This window comes from Leptidea sinapis, chromosome 2 (assembly GCF_905404315.1).
Source record: "Leptidea sinapis chromosome 2, ilLepSina1.1, whole genome shotgun sequence".
NCBI lineage: Eukaryota > Metazoa > Arthropoda > Insecta > Lepidoptera > Pieridae > Leptidea > Leptidea sinapis.
This window is the reverse complement of record NC_066266.1, coordinates 10,924,710-10,949,006: the sequence shown is the minus strand read 5'-3', so window position 1 is coordinate 10,949,006 and position 24,297 is coordinate 10,924,710. Positions and strand designations below refer to the sequence as shown.

General features: G+C 34.3%; 1 protein-coding gene across 4 annotated transcripts in view; it reads right to left on the bottom strand.

The window, feature by feature from the left end:
• The window catches only part of LOC126971651 (tubulin monoglutamylase TTLL4-like), a 48,769-nt gene that overhangs the window by 2,538 nt on the left and 21,934 nt on the right, over window positions 1–24,297 (bottom strand). For 3 of the 4 annotated variants that reach the window (XM_050818028.1, XM_050818046.1, XM_050818054.1), the window contains 10 exons: window positions 23,398–23,475; window positions 21,837–22,085; window positions 20,610–20,884; window positions 19,129–19,336; window positions 18,298–18,424; window positions 16,097–16,316; window positions 14,679–14,828; window positions 13,691–13,789; window positions 12,541–12,748; window positions 10,789–10,856 (listed from right to left, as the gene is read on the bottom strand). In XM_050818028.1, coding sequence (XP_050673985.1) covers window positions 10,789–10,856; window positions 12,541–12,748; window positions 13,691–13,789; window positions 14,679–14,828; window positions 16,097–16,316; window positions 18,298–18,424; window positions 19,129–19,336; window positions 20,610–20,884; window positions 21,837–22,085; window positions 23,398–23,475 — 1,682 coding nt within the window. The remainder of the gene's footprint in view (window positions 1–10,788; window positions 10,857–12,540; window positions 12,749–13,690; window positions 13,790–14,678; window positions 14,829–16,096; window positions 16,317–18,297; window positions 18,425–19,128; window positions 19,337–20,609; window positions 20,885–21,836; window positions 22,086–23,397; window positions 23,476–24,297) is intronic. The other variant, XM_050818037.1, reaches the window with a different exon arrangement.

Genomic DNA, 24,297 nt, shown 5'->3' with positions numbered 1-24,297 from the left:
GATAAACCATCAATATAATCCCATCAACTATTAACTACTATCTATTTCTATTTATTGATTTCTAAAAGGTTTCGAAAGCGCAATAGGGAATATGCATACTTATACATTTTTATAACGCTGTTTCAAAATAAAAAAAATTAAACCCCGAACAAGCAAAATATAGATAAAACCCAACTAACGCACACAGTTTAAACTTTTAACGCCTAGTGTTTTGGCGAGCGTGGTTTTTAAGTAGTATGAGGTCATAGTTCATAACGAGAAACAAACTTTATATAAATAAATATTTAACTCAAAAACCATATGAATATACCCTATTATCTTCTTTCAAGTCATTACAAAACAACGGTACAAATATTTAGCACTGGCGCATGTAATAAACTAAAATCTTTAAAATTTTCTACTTAACCTGATGAAAAACTATGTGTAACAGGCTCTTAAGCCCAAGGCAATGTTGAATGACAGTCAATGGTTCTTAAAGCGGCATGAAACGTATATACCGTGTAATGCAACTCGAACATATTTGGTAACACAGAAATCAAAAAATTTGGACAAAAATAGCTATTTAAATTTAATTATCCAATATTTCGCGACTTATTCAGAACTACATTATTTTATATAAAAATGGTGTGAATTAATGAATATTACTTGAATATCTGTAACGATAAGAGCGTATTGGTGCCTGAGAACATGCAACACAAAACAAATGGATTGATGCAATTCATATGAGGGGTATGTGCAATAAAATTAAAACTATGCAATTAAAAAAAGGGTGTGTGTACTTAAGTACGCACGCATTTAGTTATACTTCTTTGGCGTAACAAAACAAAAATCTCTAAAAAAAATATACATCGTGCTATTTTACGTTTGTGGAAAAAACAATACAACCAAAAAAAAAAAATTACTAATTAAGTCTGAAGTATGATACAAATGGTCTAGTTAACCAGCTAACGTCAGGGTGTCGAATAATAATTAAGCATAATTCATTAGGATAATTTTCGCCTTACGCGCCAAAAGAAGTACAATTTTCAAATAAACCTGCCTTTTCAATGCAGTTTTCAAAAATTTATTTCACTTTAGCTAGTTTATGTTTAATCATACTTGCGTAAAAAACTAACATAAATTTAAAGTCAGTATAACATAAGACATTGTGTTAGTTCAATATTGTTGAAAGCATGTTAATATATTTGTAGATTAGATTATTACGGTAAGAAATTAAAACTATGTCTTTAATAATAAATTCATTATTATTTTTTATTAGAAAGGGAACAACGTAACAAGATCGATAAGCCTTTCACTTTCCAAGCCGTACTATTTATCGTACACTCAAACTCAAATGTTTTATTACACATAACATTTCTAAATCAAATTGTGTACATCAGAATCTAATGCCCATTCGAAAATGAATTTGAAGGCTTCATAATTTCTCATTCAATTCAAGAATGTTGTAATTTTGCGGCATTATTTATAAACAAACACCAAAATTGTAGAATAATCCTACATTTTGGGGTGAATAAAGGAAAGAGGAAATGAAAATAATAATCAATTTGATAAAATACTAATTATAACTGCGTAAACCGAACCCATAATAAGCATAGAGATAAGCAATCAATACAGTTATACATAGCATAATAAATACAATAAAAAATAAAGTCCCTGATATAGAGAAAAAATAATAAAACCACAGACAACAGCAGTATAAAAAAAAATAACATACAGTCTCCTATCGAACATATATAACATCAACAAATTACCTTCACACGGTTGAGGACGCTAATAAAACAGTAATTTCACAAACATTGTCTAGCTCCCAATACTTGGCTGACTAAAAAACAATCATACATAATTTTATCGACTATCGATAACGTAGCATCACTAAATGTTAACCGCTAACCAATTGTTAATTACGTGGCTCAATTAATTGGCTAAGACTGTCTTGAGATAATGCAGAGATTGGATTAAATATGACTTTTAAATAATTAAAGGAGTTTAACTCCCAATTTCTCAAACTGATTATTAGGCACTAAACAAACAAAAATTGTCGCAAATTACCTTTATTTATTAACAGTGTGTCTGGATTGATGGATCTACTGTACTCAATAACTCTTGTTATTATGTAAAAAAATATATTTAATTCTTTTGACATACTCATGTAAAGTATTGAGTATTTGGACGTTTAAGTATTTTTGTTGCATCACTTTATATAATACATTGTAACTGAAATGATTCGTAAAAAGCTGAAGCTGTAAATGATGGTTTAAAAGAGCGGCATTGAGTTTCTTGCCACTTCTTCTCAGTAAAGCTCAACCCTTTCCGCAGGGGCGGCAAATATAAAAAGGAAAGAAAACTTTTGACATTCATAAGTGTCATTTATCTACATGAATAAAGTGATTTTGATTTGATTTGATTTGAAACACGTGGACATAACTCAAAAGGCTGTACTTCCACAATATGGTATGCAGATCGCAATCACATAATATTCTCATTCTAATACGGGTTTCGGTTAAACACACATGAAAAAATATTCGTATTGCAAATACAGTCTCAACCACATTACTTGAAGCCATTTAATAGTATCATAGCACCTAGCAATAAAAGTACTAATATAAATTATATCTCCTAATTAACAAAAAGTAATGACATTTTATTACAAAAATATACAAAATTTACATTAACTTTTATGTATATATATATAAATCTTCTATAACAAGGCCGAACCCATTTTTGAACTAAGAAACTCAACGTAATTCTAAGAGGTATTTATTTATAACATTAATGTAACAATAATATACATAATGTACGACAATTATTTTAAAAAGTGTGCATGCCTTAAGCGCTCATATTGTACGAATATTTTTTTAATAGTTTAAACAGCCTAGCTAAACTCTCGAAGAAATATAGCTTTTCACTTGATTGTATGAAACGTGCAGTTAGTGATAAATTGACAGATTACAGCTATAATATTATAAAAAACGGAGATAGCCGAAATACACTACGTTTTAAGCAACTGTTCGCTTTCAAACTTAGCCGGAATATACTTCGTCGCTAATTCTATAATTTCTACTATTTTAAACTTATATGAAATCACTGCACGTTTCATACTAAACTAAATTTCAAGTTTTACTTGGGCACATACTTTGATAAACGTAGTATTTACATCCTCTTTGAATTTAAATACAGTGAAAATTTCACTAATACATAACCTTATTATTTTAAATAATCTTTTATGATTTTGTAATTTTACGTCTGTCAGTAAAGATAAGAAAATACAAGAAATAAGTTTTTATAGAAATAAGTTCAAATAAGAAATATAATATTTGACTGTTCAATGTCCGAAAACAAATAATTACAACTAAACAAAACCAATTTATACTGCAATTTACATTCCATGGCTTCCCACATAATTAATTAATGATAAGATTAAAGTGTTAAAAAAAATATATTTTTGATTTTATCGTGTTTACTCCACCATCCGGACTCTATAAATCCACACCATAAGCCACTAAAACCATTTTATGTCATAATAGCAATTAATCTATTTAATTTTTTTTTAAAGTTCAACAATCATTTATTTTTCTTATGTGCTTTTCATACCAATTATATGCGATAAACCGTTGGAATTTAAGATTACCTACGCGCATCGCGCTTAAGGCATGCAATATTAAAAAAAAACTACCAAATTAACATTTCTAAATCAATTATTCATATAAGAACTATAACTAGCTTAATAGTTAATACACGAATAAACCTTTGTTCGAAAAGCTTACCTTACATGCATTCCTTTTAACAGAAAGTCCTATGCTAGAGAACAAATCTGACCAACAAAGCCTAGCGTAGTATTTACACTTAAATCACGACCTAATGCTAGCAACAATAACGTTTCTATTTGAAGGACACATAAGAAATAACTATATATCATTATAAAAATATTTTAGTCAAATACAACATAATATTAAACTAAAATATATTTATAAAACCAATATGTTCACTTGTATTATAAAGAATTTTGATCGAACATACACTGTCTCTGTCATCAATATTATTATTACACGTAAGCACGTTTAAGCGCATTAGGGCTCATACACACGACCAATAAAAAAGAGAAGAACCAAAAAGGCCTTAATAATAAAATAAGATAACTGCAGCTCTCAGTAAAAACATGAGCAGAAAAACTCAAAAATGAGAGTTTCGTCAAAAAATTAAACCGGAGAATTAAAACAGCAGTTAATGATGACACTGACGTTATTGTGATGAAATTATTGGTCGAGGGTTAAAAAAATTCAATGAGAAAACAGCTGAGTTTAAAGCATTAAGAAGAGACTTGTTTAAAGTCCATAGGGGAGGGATATAGTTTTATCGTAACAGTTCAAGTTAATCCAAATATGAATATGAATAACAAATAGAAAAAATCTATAAATTGTATTAGTAAACATACAGAAAATGTTGGTTTTAGTTGATAAAAAAAACCATAATAATTGGTATTAATAAACCAGAATATGTCATGGCATGGCATATTTGAAATGTCAAAGTCAGGAAATGGATTAAAATTGTCTCGACTCGCCAATTAAAAATTAGGCTTGACAATATAAATTAGTAGTAATAGTTAGTTACTCAACGTTTGAAGGACGAGTACTGAATACGAAACTGCTTAGATTTGCAAGAGCGACATCTGAAATTTCCTAATATGCAATAATTGTGGTTGAGCAAGACATACCAAAATTTCGGTCGATGCGCCACTCGGGAAGTTGGCTCAGTTTTTAAGAGAGCTAGGACGCATTGTATATAAATATTGGTTATTATAGTTTATATAATTAATCCCCGAAGTGAGGGTTATCACTTAGAAATAACAAACTTTAGAGACAACATATGTAAAACGAATTAATTATAATGCAAGTAGAGCATAGATCAGAGGCGGTGTTGTCTATGAACGTCTACGCGGAACTAGATTCAACCGGAAACGAATACTGGACCGGAACCGTTCTACTGACTTACTGTGTGCCATTCGCTTACAACTCAAGTACGTTTTCCTAAGCGCACTTGTCACTTTGCCCTGGCGGTCAGCCGTGATTAGAAATTGACAAAACACAAATTATTTTAAATGCACATTCATGAAATAGTATTTTGAGTTTATTTATTTACTCATACACACAAGACATGCGTGACGTACGTGTACGTTACGTAACATGTCACGTGACACGTAAAGGTGCGCATATTTTACGCGCGGCAGCGAGCCATGTTCGAAACGTGTTGACGTTCATTTTTCAGCTTGAACAGCCCGCGGGAACTAGAAAGACCAGTTCATTCTCGTAAACCAAATTAGCATCAAAATTACTGGCATCCGGGGACTCATATATAACTAGCCTGCAATACCTTTTTCGAGTATCAAAACAGACAATTTCATTGTTAATTGTGCGAGCGAACGACTGAAGCTCCCAGCCTAACGAAACTCTCGAAGAAACAAGCGATTCACTCGATCGTATGAAATGTGCCGTCATTGATAGATTGACAGATGACGGTTATAATCTTGTAAAAAACGGAGATAGCTGAAATCCACTACGTTGTAAGCAACTGTTCGCTTTCAAACTTAGCCGGATTATACTTCGTCACCAATCGCCATACTGTAATTACTACTATTTCAAACTTATGTCAAATGACTGCACGTTTCGTCCAGCCTCTGATCACGTAGTATTTACATCATCTTTGGAAGCTCCTTTGTTGCAGTCTCAAAAACCGCCTATGCCTATGATTAATGGTTTGCCGCGCGTAATTTATACGCACCTTACGAAACACGTGTATCTTTCATTCGGACGGCAGAGATTATGAACTTTCTAAATGTCACGTTGCCATACATTCTTGGGTTTGTTCCACTTGCATATTATTACCTTATCTCTTTTATTCTTGATATTATTGTTTTAGTGAAACCGGGGGACAAATAAGTATTTATTGAACGTACTCATGTCGTGACGGCCTAGAAACTATAGACTCAGAATATACTAGAGTATTGATTTTGATTCGTCAATTTGTGTATTAGCTAGTAATTTAATATACAAAATACTATGGAGGTAATGCCAAGCGTGGCTGACTGACTACGACTTGTCAATAAAAATCGATTCTAGTAACATTGGATTCATTTTCATTTCTATATCGCTCTATCTCTATTTACAGATGTTATTGACTCCAGCACACTTTGTCTGTCTATAGTTTATTGTAAGTCTATGCTTAAAAAAGCTCAAGAAGATAGTTCACTCCACAGATAGGATGTGGAAGAAAGTTCTATGCAGGAACGGCACACATTCAGATGACGAAACCAATAACGTTCTGTACCCATATCATTCGTAGTCTGATAGCGGAACGGCAAAAGTGTGCTTAAAGACAATGTAAGCACACTGTTCTCCTTAATCGTGTGTCAATACAACATACGTAACCTGAACTGAATATATGTTTTACATTACTGCTCATTGACCAAGAAAATTTTAAACAACTCGATTAAATGCGAAATAGAAATTTAGCTGTATAATGAAACCTTAGTAAAATGTGCTGCCACAGTGTGCATAATGCCATCCCTTTAAATAATTAAAAAATGTTTTATTGAATTTTTCAGTGTACTTATACGTGAAAATTGATTCCAACTACCCTTGCGATGATGATCCGTTTGATTCCTACACCACTTAACAACGCATGATGTAATTTTTCAATGAAAAATCCTTGTTGAAAAACTGACAGAGATTCAATCGCGCTCACTTGCCTAATCAAACTGATCCGCGTGCCGGGACAGTTTGTAAGCCCGGCCCACTACGGGATAGTATTAGTTGCGCTATTTTAAAGCGTCAGAAATCCATGTTTAATATGCGGTCACTGCTCAACTCAAACAAACAGACATTTCGGAAAATTTAATGAATTAGGTATTATTTTACGGAAATGCATAATTATCCAAATGCTATGAGCTTTTTATTATTGCGTATTACTTCCGGTAAGATTTGCCTTTCACCAAATCAACACGTGTATCGCCTTTACACGAGGCATCTTCAGATGTTGACTGGCCGAATTATGAAACAAGACTCAATTTCTCATTTGATAATTTTTTCTATGGAAGAGGACAACAAACGAGCGTACGCCGCCCACATTCTCTTGCAACACCAGAGGAATCACAGGAGCGTTGCCAGCCTTTAACGATATAGGAATAGAAGAAAGAAAAACACTCATGGCATTTGGATAACATTTCCTTGTTTATTTTAGTAACATTGAATGGGCATGAGGACAGTAGCAATTAAAAATAAAATCAAAGAATAAATGATGTTAAGGAAAAAAATAAATGTTATCCTTTCATTTCAAGTAAAGTCTGAGCAAATTCTAAGTACGCTCAAAAATTTTAAGGTTTCCTACGGTGCTTGATAAAATTTTAGCCGGCAGAGTGGTAGCAGAAAACTATTATCCACATAATATAGTATATCCATTATTGTCAACTCATTGAATAGAATAAACTTAGTATACAAGCGTAACAGACAAACACTCTCCTCATTACGGCGAGACTAAATTTAAAATGTTCGTGTGTTGTGAGTGTGTTAGTGACTTAGTGAAGTGTGTAGTATTTTGCTTTTAATCAATCCCTATGACAAATATTGATAAACGGCGTAATATTTACGTATAAAATAATTTGTTTTCTAACACATTATTTTTAAATTAATTGTAACCTTTAGGAAATAGATGTTTACTGCGTATATCAAATGTAATACAAATTATTTAAGTGAATATATTCTTCGAAATTATGCACCACTTCAGTATAAAATAATCAGTATTTACCTGTAAAATGTTTCTTTATTTAGTTTGTTGCTGTAGACAACACACTAAATCTAACAGAGAACACGACACCGTTATATTTTTAATTAATATCCGTTAAAATACAGAACAATTACAATAAAAACACTAAAATTAAAATGCGATCCAATTTGACAGCAGACTAATGGACACTAAATTGTTTCAAAACGGTTTCACATTCCATCTATTCCGTCTCTTTCTCACACCTAGGTTTTTATGTAAGGATAGTTATCTCACTTTCACACAAGGTTCGTCTATAACGCTAGTACTAAGTTTATGTTGAATTGACGTCAAATGTATGTGAACAGCGCCCCCACTGTGAAGTGTTGAACTAATTTTAATTAAACTATCGGCAATTATTGACGTGTAGATAGAACAGCAGATATTTATATTTTTTATGAGTTCTACATAAATTATTTTTATTACGAACTAGCTGACCCGACAGTCGTTGTTCTGTATATAGTAAATAAAATAATGTTTTTATGTGAATTTGTCAATAATATATCATAACATCAACAATTACTTCGTAAAATATGCACCCTGCTGTCGTAATGAAATTGTTTCACAGCAGAACTGTCACACCGTGCGTCAATAAATTCTCTCATAGAAATATGTTGAAAAAAGAAATTATGTTGTTTTTATTTAATTTAGCAGCATTTTCCTATTTATTCACCTTTTAAACCTTCTCTGGACTTCCACAAATAATTCAAGACCAAAATAAGCCTAATGGGTCCAGCCGTTCTCGAGTTTCAGCGAGACTAACGAACAGCAATTAATTTTTATATATATAGATATGAATATGTTCTAATTGTATACTTGACATGTTAATATATTTTTTGTTATTTTTAAGTGATATCTGTCACTTCTGGGATTAAGTACACAAATTAAGCCAACCGTCCGTTGGTAAGAGCTCTAATATAAATAATAATTTATTGTGTACTAATACAGAATCGACTGTCGATATAGTATATTATCATACAAGTGAGCTAAGTTGCTCATTATACTCGAGGCTGTGGGTTGCAGCCCGAGCCGCAGGCGAGGGCGTAAATCAACTGAGCGTCTACCGTGGAGTTTGCGAGGAAAAATGTATTGCATTGGGATACAAACAAAATTATGAGAAATGTGGTGAAGGTGACTATTTATTTTAAATTATAAATAATTTGGGACACATTTATACCCAAGATGTTAATGGATTTTCAGCGGCATAAAACCTTTATCCTGTTACAAATAAAACTGTATTACCCGGTTAAAAATTGAAAATGCTCTGTTTACTCTAAACTTAACTTTATAGGCATAATTCACTTTAATTATACATACATTACATATATATTAATTATGCTCACTTTACAAGTGTTGATAACTAAATTAGCTTACCAATATCAGGTACCGACTTACACAATGGTTGACCGCCGTGGCGGCATCTACGCCCTCCCCCACATGCATGCATAAGGAATGCATGGGCGCACGGGGAATAGGAATGACATTTACAATTTATAATAGTGGCCTTAGCCTTATGACTTTTGATACATGATTACAAACTTTTAAGCACGTTTAAAAATATATTTGACATGTCAAGTAACCTCCTAAAAGATATCATAAGACTTTATGATGGATTTCATGAAAAGTATACATAAACCATGCTGAACATTATCATAAAATCTCACCACGTTTACGCCGTATTTCCCCTGTAATTTACAAAACTCGGTAACACTCTAACTATTGTTTACCATAGCATAAAAATTAATAATGTTGTCATGAATTTTTAAAGCACTGGCAATACCATAGGAATAAAATACGAACCTAACAAAATTAAAAAAAAAATCACATCATATAACTTTCATTCGATCATAAAATAGAATTTTCTATAACATATATTTACATATAATACATATATAAGCATACAGTGTGTACAAAACATATATATACAAATGTCCGAGAGAGCAAAGTGATAAATATATAAGTGTAGTACAAAAAAAAGGTTACATAAATACAAATAATAAAGACAGACTACAATAGGTTCGCTTCAGATGATTTCCAGGATGCCCGCTTCCTATAAATTTTACTTATGACAGCCGTAAGCAGACACAGTCAGGGAACATACATATACAATATAGCCGAAACCCAGCGACGTCGTTCGCGTACGTATTTTTACACCTTGCATTACATTACTGGACTTATAGTAGGGATCCCTAATTTTTTGAAAATGTAATATAGCCTATAAAACCCGGGGATAATTTAGTTTCCCAACAGTGAAAGAATTATTCAAATCTGTTCAGTAGTTGCGGAGCCTATTCAATGCAAACAAATAAACAATCAAGTCTTTCCTCTTTATAATATTAGTATAGATAATATGTATATATTTTTATACAGAGGTGTCGGTAACGGTAAGTGTCGCGAGGTAAATAGTTTTTCCCATCTCAGAGAATGTCCAACGCGCCTAAAGCAGTTTGTACTTAAAAAATCATTCAAATTTCAAATGGAAATTTTTTCGAGTGCTATATAAAGCACTGAAAAATATAAAGAGACAATTTCTTCCTGAAGTTGTAATTTTTCGCCATTATTGAATAAAATAAACTACTTTGATACTGAACTCTCTAGCAGAAATACCAAATTAAAGTTGTAATTCGGTATTTAAAAATATTATTGACAGCCGAATCATCTATATTACACAATATATTGATCAAAGGTTTGAAAATTTAAATAATAATAGGTTACTTCTAGTTCAGCTCCAGATGCTAAAACTTTTGCGTTCCTTACTCTGTTCATAGATTTTATTTGTCTTATAATTATAATAATAATAAGTATTTTATGTAAGAGAAATAAATAATAATTATTATTAAAATAAAGGTAACATACAGGTAGCGGGCATCACCGAAGGAAATGTAAAGCTAAGGCGTGCACACACCGGAGCGCTGCGAGTGCGAGTAATGCTGTGAGTGTGAATACGAGTGCGGATCGAGAGTGGTGTGGCGTTACCTTTAGTGGAACGGGCGGCACCTCGAGATGATATCCAATGTCGCACAGGTTCCGGAGCAGCTCGATACCTGGAACATTTACGAATGGGAGTGTAATTATATTACCAGCTGAACCACAACATTTACCAATAGGAGCGTTATATTACCGGCTGAACCACAACATTCACAAATGGGAGCGTTATATTACCGGCTGAACCACAACATTCACAAATGGGAGCGTTATATTACCGGCTGAACCACAACATTCACAAATGGGAGCGTTATATTACCGGCTGAACCACAACATTCACAAATGGGAGCGTCATATTACCGGCTGAACCACAATATTCACCAATGGGAGCGTTATATTACCGGCTGAACCACAACATTCACAAATGGGAGCGTTATATTACCGGCTGAACCACAACATTCACAAATGGGAGCGTTATATTACCGGCTGTACCACAACATTCACAAATGGGAGCGTTATATTACCGGCTGAACCACAACATTCACAAATGGGAGCGTTATATTACCAGATGAACCACAAAATTCACCAATGGGAGCGTTATATTACCAGCTGAACCACAACATTCACAAATGGGAACATTATATTACCGACTGAACCACAACATTTAACAATGGAGGTGTTGTATTACCGTCTGTACCACTACATTAGATTTTAAAATCTCATCCTCATACTCTTTTGCTGTAACTGCAGTAAAGTTGTGGAATAGTTTACCACTCTATATAAAGCGTTCTGAAAACTTAAATTCTTTCAAATTAATGCTTTCCAAACACAATTTCGAAAGTATAATAGATGTTATGTAACTGTCAGTGCGTTTATCGATTTGAAGTTATTGTACTTATACTTAGTCTGGCCATAAATACTGTTTCAATTAAAAATAAACAAAATATTACATTTGAATTTGGAATCACTTATTTTTATATGATTGTTCATTGAGTTTTCTCATTTTGGCGCCAATACACTGTACAATATTTTGCAATATTTGCGAATCGCTGTGATTGCATTACACAAAGTATGTATGGAGCTAAATGTAATTTTTAAAACACGTTTGGTACTACTAAAATGTTTGTGTACGTGTCTATAATATGGTACAATGAGACCTCCTCTGTTTGTGACAGAAAATGATCTGGTCGTATACGAAAAAGGTGGTCGAAACAGTAAGTGAAATAATTCGAAGGAATGCTATCCGAAAGCAAAAGATTTTTTTTTCGGGAGATAGACCTAGAACCCTGTCGAGTATTTTACAAGATCACTTTGGACTTGCAGCCTATAAGAGACGTACTGGAGATTTCTAAACTGATATTTTTTTAAAAATGGGTGGTAAAATCGAAACAACTACTGAAGCGGTACGCAAAGGGAGGTCACAGTAAAAATTGTTTACGGATGAGAACTTTTTTACACATGAGCAACATTTTAACAAATAAAATGACCATAAATATGCTCAAAAAAAAACAACATCGTCACAAGTGAAAAAGGTATCAAAACATCGGCATAAGTGTATCAAGATACCATTCTTGAGAAGGTAGTCCAGGATGAGGTTTGTGGCCGTTTCTTCTGTCTTCATGCAAACCCATGCACTTTAGGGACTTTACTCTCTTTTAGTAGGACTCTTAATTTCCATATTATAGTTCTCTTTTTAACACCATTACTTTGACGATACGCTTAATACTCCACATACTTCAATGATTTCAATTAATGAATACTGAAATAGAAAAATTTGTAAAATGGAGGGTAGTTGTAAGTTACCGGCTTGTCTGTTGTCTGCGTATCTGGTCTCCCAGGCGTCGAACAGGCGGTTGTAGTAGCGCGGGCCGGACAGGAAGGTGAGGTACTTGTGCGAGTCGCGTGTGGGGAATACCCGCTCCATGTCGCGAGTCTGCGTCATCTCGTCCTCGGCTTGCAGTAGGTGGCGCACGTCGTCCGGTGTCAGGGTCGACAGGATGTCACGCAGGTACTGTATGATGTATGATTCCACATGAGATATTAACGTTTCAAAGTACTGTTGAAAATGCAAATGTTTATACGGCATTTAAAAGCGGTAAAATTAGACAATTAACCGGCGAAGATACGGCGCAACTAGTCCAATGGTATATTGATATGAGCAATACTGCTGATATCAATACTATCTATTTATAACCTGTGTCGTAAAGAATCATTGAGAGTAAAATTTAAAAGAAATCAACATATTTCTGTTGTTTCTCACTAAATTCTTGATAGTGTATGTATGTAGATAGGCACATAAGTGAATTTGGTAGATACTGTCATACAGGGGCGTGCATATCTTATAGGCAATTAGGTAGTGCCTGCCTCGTTATGAACGTAAATTAATATAGCACTAGTGCTAAAGTTAACTTACTACCTACGGTAGGCAGTCTACAGTTTGCATATACGAAACAAGCAACGTTCCATACAACTTATATCGTACTGTCGGACTAAAGCGCAACTACGACTAGTTAGATCTACAGTGCCTACCTTGCTAGAAATCCAATGCACGCCCCTGCTGTCATAGCCATAATGTTAACACCAGAAACAAACATTAACTTACAATGCCTACTACTCGGGTAAGTCGAGTTAGTAACCCTTTTGTGGGGCGTTGTATATGCTTTTATAACAAGATCTCAGAAAATGTTAAAAAAAATGTATTAAGAAATTAAGAAGAATTTTTAAAAAACTTTTGTGTGGCAAAACTTACTATAATTAAGAACATAAATGACTTTCTTAATGATACCAGAGATTGGGAATGGAGCGACAAAAAAGCGAAAAAAAAATAAGCCCGCTGAGTATTAGTATTAGTAGCCCACGACTAGTACTCCTTGTATTTTCATTTATTGCATATAAGTGAAATCCATATGGTATATTAACATGTCTAATTAAAGTGATATAAAATATAAATTACCATATCTCGCTCTTCCATATTGGTGTATATAATATGTTTATCTCTCTCCTCCTTCGACAAATACACCGTATACAATCTGCTGTCGTACGGAAGACCGGCCTATAAAAAACAAAGAATTAATATTAATTAGTAAAAATTTATAATAAGAACATCTTCAATCTCAAGAAGAGACACAAGTGGGAATGGACAGTGCGGTGGGGGCAGAGGCCGATTATAACCATCAGGGTTAACACTTGGGAGATTGTTTGCGCCGCAATTGTCTATTATTTTTTATCGTAATTTTCTGTTACGGCAAACTATAGTGCAGATAGTGTTCTGTAGGAAATTGGAAGATATCTATAGATAACAGACGCATTAGTATCTGACTGGCTGATCTAATGCCAATTGTAACTCTCGGGCCAGTTAACGTTGAATCAACCAATCACTGGGCACAGTCATATTCGCATCGCATATTACATCATTTCGCCAAGCAGACACATCAATCTTTAAGCACCTACGCTAGGCAGTTCCTAAAGGATTAGCGGGAGCCACTAGCAAACCAGCTGTCCCCGGAACCTCCTCAGGTATGTCTGTTTATTGTTTCGCCATAACCAATTTTCATTTTTTAATATTATATGAAGTATGTTATCCTAAGCACGCGCTAATACAGAGTTATTAAATTTAAATAATATAAAAATAATTCTGCTTCAATCAGCCAATATCTATTAATAATAAATTATTCGCTGCGGCTCCATCTACAGGATCCACTTAATTAGGAAATTGACTTGAAGTCGCTCATCCAAATCTAAGCCACAACCTGAGAGTAGAACAATGAACAATGCGTACTCGAACGGTTGGCTCAGTTGGAAAGAACGCTCGGACGGAACCCGAGAGGTCGCGGATTTGAGTGCCGCGTCGTTCATAAATTTTGGTTACAAATTTAATTTGTATAATGAATCCCAGAAGTGAGGGTTATCACTTTAAAATAACAAATTGTTAGTAGCGTTACCATTTTGTTCGGCTTATCCTTATTCAGCATCTCCAGGTTGGTGCGCAGCGGCACCTGGAACTGCGCGATGTTCAGTACGGTGCTCACCAGCGGACCCTTCACGTGGATGTCCAGCGGCGACGCGCTGTGCAGACTCGGAGATATATTCACCTGGAATATAAATACCGGCTTCAAATCAACATATTCCATCTAATACATAAAATAATATTAAATCGTTTTTCATTGCAATTTCTCAGTTTGTGATACCAATTCTTCACGTTTTGTACATAAATCTTGACATTTTTACAATTATGTTGTTGTGGGAAATGTTTTACTGTGGGAAATGACGCACAAGTTTTTTTTTTGCATAAGCCAAATGTAAGGTGATTGATTACATATACAGCCTACTTCAAAATTATAATTTTAGTGATAAAATGCATGCAAATTATTGTGATTTATAAATAATTTGATAATAATGCTTTTTCGTCTAAATGAGGGACATGTTTTTTTCAGAGGCATAAAACCTCTTTGTTGTTAGAAAAAACTGTATTAACCACTAAAATTGAAAATACTCTGTTTACTCTTATATAATTAGCAGTTAGGTAAGTACTAACTTTGTAGGGATAATTCTTTGTATTATGCACTAGTGTGTAGCATTATTATGTATATTATATTATGCATGTGTGTGTTAAAGTCCGGTTTATGGCCCTAAGAATGATGTAATAAGGCTCATTTACGAGCAAGTGTGTGCAGTCAACGTGGGAAATGTGAAAATTACAAAATATACCAAACAGTAAGTTCAAATTAAAATGTCTAGTCTGATGATTTAAACATGGAAATATTATGTATGTACTACCTAATACCTAAAATTACCTAAAACCTAACATACTTAACATTGACTGATTTGTCTGTGGCTTGAAAAACTGTGTTTGGGCGACATTAAATTACGATAAACAATGTTTTTTTAGGCTATAGAGTATAGACTTTTTCAAAGAATCAATAAAGTATATACTTATATATTACGACGACCCCTTTTGCCCAGTGGTTAGTGACCCTGCCTACTGAGTTAGAGGTTCCGAGTTCGAATCCCGGTTGATACAAACATGTGACGAATATGACGTGAAGTTTAAGTAAGTATATTGTATTAAACATATCATTGCCTCGCGTCTCTCTGGGGCAAGATAATTTATGTAAAAAGTGTTTCAATATTATTATTATTATTATATTAGTGATCATGGTTGTATAAAAGACAGATAAAATTTACCAGTGGGAGGCTCCTTTGCACAGGATTTTCACGTTTTTCAAGAATCCTGAGCGGCACTGTATTGTAATGGGCAGGGACTATAAATTACCATCAGCTGAACGTCCTGCTCGTCTTGTCCCTTATTTTCATTTAAAAAAAAGTAGAGGAGTAGAAATTAATATATTCCAACACTTACCTCCAATAACCAAGGCTTCAGATCCTCATCTAGCAGCACGTCTATCCCGAACAACTCGTAACAGTTGTACCTAGAGGTGATGTTAGCTTTGGTCAGCGAGCTGATGCTTGCCTCGCCAGATATGATGGTCTTTATCACCAGATCTCTGATGGAGTCCCACAACGCATCTGTGTCCACACCTCTATCAGTCTTAAGGTATTGAAATAAGGTTTGCAATGTCCTGAAAAAAATCACACTAAGAAGTATATTTAAAAAGTATATTACTGTTATCAGAGTCTGCAAATCAATTACGTGATATATTTATGTATTTGTCACTTCAACAGAATACATTTACAAATATAAACTTAACATTATTTACAATTCTAATATACATATAAGATATTTGCACAGCATTAACTAATAATATATTAAAGTAAGTGTTTTATAACTAAGTACAATGTAAATGTGAATTATTTTAATGAAATTAATTTAAATTACCAGGTCTACATGTATATATGTTAGTATTTCATTTTTAAGTGAGCCAAGAGAGTCATTGAATATATCTATCTACACAGCATGTTATATTGTTCAACAGCTCTGATTATTGGGGAGTCCAGTCCTAAAGATTTTATAAGAGGTCTGCTAAATTTATTATGAATACATTTACGTTGATAACTCGAATTTATTACAGAGTTATTTTATGGAGGAGCTCCGTATTCTTGTTACAATTGTTAAGTATTTTGGATATAAATAAGATATCAAACATTTTACGACGCGTGTTTAGGGATTTCATCTAAAAGAAAGAAAGGCGTCTGTGGCTAATTCCACGTGCTAAGAAGGCCAAGAGTCTGGTGAATGCGCTGCGAATGTATACTATAAAAGGGATTAAAGCATTGATGATATTATTTTATGTGGATAAGAGATTAGAGTCTTTTTAATTTCATTTAATAAAACCAAGCATTGTGCAGATTTAGTCACAAAATGATCAACGTGAGATGTAAAGCGAAGTTCTCCATCTAATATAATCCCGAGCTCTTTTATTTCACTAAGTCTAAGCAATGTTGTATTACTGAGATCATAATACGATGGAATTGGTTTCCTTTTCTTTGAGAACCTAACATGATAGCACTTTTGATTATTAAGTTTCATCTTATTATTCGTGCACCACTGTTAAATTCTGCACAGATCAGACCTGCTATTGAATTATATCGTCTGACGATATCTTATAAATTTCCAAATCATGGGCAAGTAACAAACATTTTGAGTAATTTTTTTCAGAGGCATTATCGTTGATAACAATTAAAAATAATATAGGACCGAGGTGAGAGCCTTGAGACGCCAGACATAGCAAAGTAATTGTAACCATTCACTGACACAATCTGAAGTATTTTTGTTAGGTTAGACTGAAACAAGCGGAGAAGTGAACCAGTTATTCCAATGTGGAATAGTTTTTTGATGAGGATGTTGTGACCAACTTTGTCGAACGCACTAGCAAAGTCTGTGTAGATTGCATTTTCCGCCCCATTTCCCATTAGTCTGGGAAACATCCGTGAGCCAAAGAGTGGTTAGTATAATACTTAAAGGTAAAGCAAAAGCAGAACTACATCGCTTGGCAAAAACAGACAGAAAACCGTCGCATCGTTAATAGCATTGGTTACAAATTTAATTTGTTTGAAACTGACTTTCAGGTTATTGTACCAAAAATTTACAAAGAGATTGCATTTTAATTCCCATTTCAGTACTTTAATTGGTAACTAACTGATTCCCCGCGATTCGTCCGCGTACACACAGGACTGAGCACGTTTTAGCGACATTTGAGTTAAATTATATAACGAATATAAGTCGAAGTACATTATTATATTCTATCAACAATAATTTTCGCAGCGCGATGTAAAGAATATTTTTTTACACCTTGGGTTACATTATTAGAGTTTTAGTAAGTATCCCTAATTTATTGACTGCATAATAAAGCCTGTCACCCGGGAATAGTGTAGCCTCCCAACAGTGAAAGAATTTTTCAAATCCGTTCAATATTTTCGGAACCTATTCAATGCAAACAAACACTCAAATCTTTCCTCTTTGTAATATTCTTATATATTACATTAATCAAAGCTATAGGAGTAATCTTATATTTATACACTAAAATGGAAATTGTATCATTCTAAAATCTTTCAATTCTTTTCATAAATTAGTAATCGAAAGTATTTAATAAATAAACGTACCACTTGTGTCCCTCGCAAGCTGCGAAATCTTCATTCGGTGTATAGTTCTTGGACAATCTATTTATTGAGTAATTTGTTAAATGCATGTATCTATCGTTCAGTGAAGCCACCTCGTCATTGTATTTCACTGAAAATTACAATACATTCATAAGTACTATCATTCAATGAAAAAGCGTATATTATATTTTCAATATTTTTGATTGTAATATTATTCTGAGCAAAAGATATTTTTTTAAACTGCATTTATCTCTGTGAAATTCGAATAAATGAATTGTGACACAATGGGTAAGAGCAAATTTTTAGTAAAATAATAGCGACAAATTTGAATATTAAATCAATCCTCTCCGCTCGTATCTTTGTGAAATGAAATATGACGTCATTGTCCCAGATTATCAAGGGCGCCAAAATAACAATCATTTTAAATACTCGAGTTACCTTTTTTGAGATTAATATCTTTTCATATTTATAAATTGATGTAAACGAGAGTATTCCGAAGAGGTGTTTAATCTGATTCTGCCGCCAAATTCCACCTTCGCAGGACACGTCACAAATTAGGATATCATCCCCACCATTTGGCGTTCCTCCACAGTGCCATTTTCACGGAATTTTCTTCCACGTTATACAAAGCTGCAGAATGAGCTTCCTTGTGCGGTGTTTCCAGGACGATCCGACACTTTTATAAGGCTACGGTTTTGTGATTCCTCTGGTGATGCAAGAGGGTGTGTGCGGCGATGATCACTATCACCTGGTGAGACTCGTACGCTCGTTTGTCCTCTATCTTATAAATATGAATATTTCCTTTTTTGTGGATGGAAGCATTTGGAAACCAACCTGACGCAAATCTGGCCAGTCCGTCTTTGTATAGGTATATTCGGAGCGGGTGGATGGATGTTAGCAACACGTACAGCCGCAGGTCGAACTTGCTACCGTTGATGAGGTAAGGTTTGCTGACGTAGCGCTGCACCACCACGGGCCGCTTCTTGGGGATCTGAACCCAGCGCGAGACCACCTTGATGCCGGTACCTCGGGCTGATGCAGGCTGTTAAGAAATATCATCTACTGTCACTCTTCTTTAAACTGGCAGGCTCCTTTCACAGGATTCCAGCTAGATTATGGGTACCACAAGGGCCCTTCTGCCGTGAAACAGTAATGTGTTAGTATTATTGTATTTCGGTCTGAAGGGCGCCGTAGCTAATGAAAGTACTGGGCAAATGAGACTTAACATCTTATGTCGCAAGGGGCTCTATCTAGACCATAAACTTACTATACTAGCGTAATAGACAAACCCTGTGTGAGAGGGAGATAACTATCCTTACATAAAAACCAAGGTGTGAGAAAGAGACGGAATAGAAGGACCGTGAAACCGTTTTGAAACAATTTAGTGTCCATTAGTCTCTGCCAGTACATCAATTTAGTGTAAAAAAGATCAAATTTTAGTGTTTTTATCGTAATTGTAATATGTTTTAACAGATGTTAATTAAAAAATATAATGATGTTGTGTTCTGTGTTAGATTATATTGTTATCAACAGCAAGCCAAATGTTTCTAACATTTCACAGTTAAATACTGATTCTTCCAAACTGCTTTCGTGTTGCTGATTTTCGTAGAACATATTCACTAAAATATTTTGTATTACATTTTATACATACACAGTAAACACTCTTTTTTATTTTCTAAAGGTTACAATTAATTTAAAAATAATGTGTTATAAAATAAAATATTGTATACGTGAATATTACGCCGTTTATCAATATTTGTCATAGGGATTGATTAAAAGCAAAATACTACACACTTCACTAAGTCACTAACACATCTGTAAAACTAGCACACATGAACATTTTAAATTTAGTCTCGCCGTAATGGGGAGAGTCTTTGTCTGTTACGCTAGTATACCAAGTTATGATTTAGATGTATAATTTATTTTATTTTACGATTGTTACACAGATTGGCTTACATTGACTACACAGCCATAACTGACTTTACCAGTGGGAGGATTTTACCTTTGGACAGAATGCCGACTAGATTATGGGTACCACAACGGCGCCTATTTCTACCGTGAAGCATAAATGTGTAAGCATTACTGTATTTCGGTCTGTAGGGCGCCATAGGTAGTGAAATGACTGGGCAAATGAGACTGAACATCTTATATATCAAGGTGACGAGCGCAGTTAAAGTGCCGCTTTGATTTTTTTGGTTTTTCAAGACTCCTGAGCGGCACTGCATTGTAATGGGTATGGCGTATACATTACCATCAGCTCGTCCTGCAAGTCTCGTCCCTTATTGTCATATAAAAAAATATATTATTCAACTTACAGGTTTAATGATCCACTTCTCATTGTTCGCAGCATACTTCTCCCAGTCGTGTTTAAGCAGCTTCATGTCGTTTGGCAGAACGTACGTGGTCGGCATTATCCCGAACTCGTCCGTCCCGTATTTGTTCGCCAGCTTCTGGAGGTTCCGCCACAGTCGGTCCTTTCTGCCGATTTGGAAGGTGCCGGGGAAGTGGTTCATCTTCTGTCCGTCCTTGATGGCTCTGAACATCAGCGACTTCATGTGTTTACCCCATATGCCTATCCAGTCGACTGTTTCTGTAAAGAATGTGCAAAAACGTATTAAAACCTTTTTTTTTCGACGTCTGTTATAGTCTTCCTAGACGGATAAATGATCCAAGATTGATGTCTATATAATTGCTTATTTCTTTAATTTTACGCTTCTCTCTCAATGTTCGCCATACCACCTCAGCATTTTTTTATGGATCACCACCGCCCACATTCTCTTGAAACACCAGAGGAATCACAAAGAGAGTTGCATCTGCCGACTTAGCTTGAGATGAGTACAATAAAAACGCACGGGGTGCAGAGTTCAAATATGAAAATCAAAATATAAAGTTCGTGTCTGAAAATTGTATTTTTTTTAAACACACATGGAACCGTAATTTTAGTGTACTCAGCATTGTTCATAGTATTTATTTGTTTAATTCAATTATAATAATTAGTTTTTTGAAAGAAATAAATTATTTCTTAGATGATTTCTACGTTTATATATAGCCTCTTGCTGCTAGACAACCTATGAAAACAGGCCAGGTTTATTACTTCAGTTTGCGTGATAAGCTACGTCTTACACTCGCGATTTGTATGATAGTTTGTGTTAGTGTGCGTACATCGCTCAAAATAGATGTTAACAGTCAACTTTTTTCTACGTTTTCACAGCTGTCACAGTCTCCTCCTCGTCACGTCGTATTCCTCATTGCTGAAGGTCGTGATTTCTCTGAGGATTCAGCTTTTCGGCAATAGTTCGCCATCTGTGTCTGTCTTTGGCTACGCGCAGTGCGTCATGAAGTCCGGTATCCAGAGATTACGGATTTGGTCAGACCATCTTATAGGGCTGCGACCTCTGAGGCCTCGTCCGTCTACCTTCCCAGTAACCATCAGTTGTTCGAGGTTGTGGCCATCTTTTCTGGCGATATTCCAGATTCTGTCACAGTCAATCTACGTATAAATGATCTAAGAATTATTTATTATTTTTATTATTATTACATACCTTCTTGAGGACACTCGGACGTTTCACACTCGCTCTTCACCAGCTTAAAACCGGAGTTTACCAGCGTCTTCTTGACGACGATCGGCGTGATTGTGGTGAGCTTCCACTTGAGGTGCTTCTGTATCGGCGCGGGCACTTTCAGCGGTGTGCTGTCGTCGTGGCTGATGAACTTCAGGTATGGAGGCACTCGGGGGAATAGAGACGCTCGGAGGCAGTTGCCCACTGTTTCAGGTAATAGCACCAATGATTCTGTGTAATGAAAATAGATTTAACTTTGTCAGAATTTATTTATTTAAGCATATACAAAGTGGCGCAACAATTGGGACATTAAATAAACAAACAAAACTACTTGACCATAATCTTTAAAATAAAATTAATAATTCACCCTTAAACAATTTAGCATAATATCATTTTGGAGCAATCTGTAAGAAATCTAGTAGCCGCGCGCTTGCGTAGTCACTGATACCTACTTCGTGTGGTTTTAGGTGTAAGGGTGATAAAAAATTATTTCATTATTATTAAATAATTTCTTTGTTTGCAAATTTGAATTTGATTATATACTTTATATTTTACAATTATTATTTTTCGATTAAGGTTAGATAGCTGTACCCGTGTGTTTATATAGGCCATTATAACGATACGATGTATATGTTGGTCTCATTAAGTCTTTTATCTTTTTGCCATTTGGTGTCGAGACATTTGGCCGACCGACCGAGACCCAAAGGCGCGGAGAATGTACAAAGTACTATCTTCTATTTACAAAGTACTAAATGTACAAATGTGAATGTACAAAGTACTAAAATAGATGCCATTTGGTCCCATAAAAATTTTACATAGGTGGCCCAGAAGTTTTCATTTCATGAACATTTTTGTTTACCTAGATTATATAGTTGTTTTTTGTGTACGGCTATTTTAGGAGTTTTCATTCAGGTTGATAATATATTATAATTATTAACTGACACTAAAAAGTAAATAATAATAAAAACTACGTTTAAAAAACTGAAAAGTATCAAATAACTAAAAATTTAATTTAATACACCTTTACCTTTAATATTAATAAAATACTATTATTTGTATGTGCTACATATTGACAGCTTTGAAGTCGGTGCCAAGCTAAATTTAATACCTACACTCGCCACGCGTGACTTTGAGCGGGATAGCTTCGTCTAGAACAAAACAACACAAGCGGACAGACACACGTAGCCAGAGAATCATAATAATTACAGAAAGTAAGTGTTTATAATATTAAGTTTTATTTTGTTTAGGGCTTGGCACCAACTTAAAACCTATCAATAGGTAGCACATATAAATAATAGCGTTTTATTAATATTAAAGACAAAGGTGTATTAAATTAAGTTTTTAGTTATTTGATACTTTTCTGTTTTTGAAGTCGTTTTTTTTTCTATCCTGTTGTATCTCCAATTGGAGATGTTATTATCTGTCTACAACACAAAATAACCAATACTATCAAGACCTGTCTACTACAAAAGAATCCTCTATAATGTAACTAAATAATTACGTCACAAAAACTACGACTAGTGTTAAAACACTAATATGTAACCTTTCCGTGACGGCAGGGTTTTGAAAGGATTGGTTGTGTGCAGCGCAGCAATAAACAATTGATCTTTGTTCGTTTTCTCTGAAAGACGACATTCGAAATGAGGATTAAGTCAGTCTGTACATGGCCTTAAACAACATTGTTTTACATACTTTACAGTATACGGACAACTGTGATCACGTCGAAAAATTGGCGGTGAACTGTTAGCCTCTGTTTTCAGCAATGCACGCAAAACAAAGTGACTGACATATCGACGTAGCTGGCATGCACACTAACGTAATAAACCGGGAATGTTGTAGTGTGTTGCCTAACAGCTAAAAGGTCTATCTAGATTCTAGACGTATAAATTATCTTAGTTCAGTTTAAATTTCGCATAAATTGGTTAAAAAAAATATTGTTGTACAAAATTTAACAAATAGTTATAGTTATCTTATCCAATTTCAAATTCGAAAGTATTTTATTTTATTATTTTAATAACTACCTCTCATAGATACACTAAAATAACATCATGTAGGTACTTTATAAATGCTGTTCTAAGATGAAATATTTTTTTATTTGCTTGGCAGCCATTTTAAAATTCGCTATCAAGGTTTTAAAGTGAAACTTTAACACATCGCCTCAATTTTTTTCGTCCATATATCGCATGTCGCCCTACAGCCAGCCGCGGAGTAAGGTTGAAGTTGAATCATTTATTTCAAATACTGCTTTAAATTGTGATCACTTGATAAAATGACACTTGGCATCTTATGTATCAAGGTGACGAACGCAATTGTTGTGCCGCTCAAAATTTTTTGGTATTTCAAGAATCAAGAAGAATTGTAATGACAGTGAACTGCCGCTCAGGATAGGGCATATCAATTACCATCAGCTGAACGTCCTGCTCGTCTCGACCCTCTTTTATAA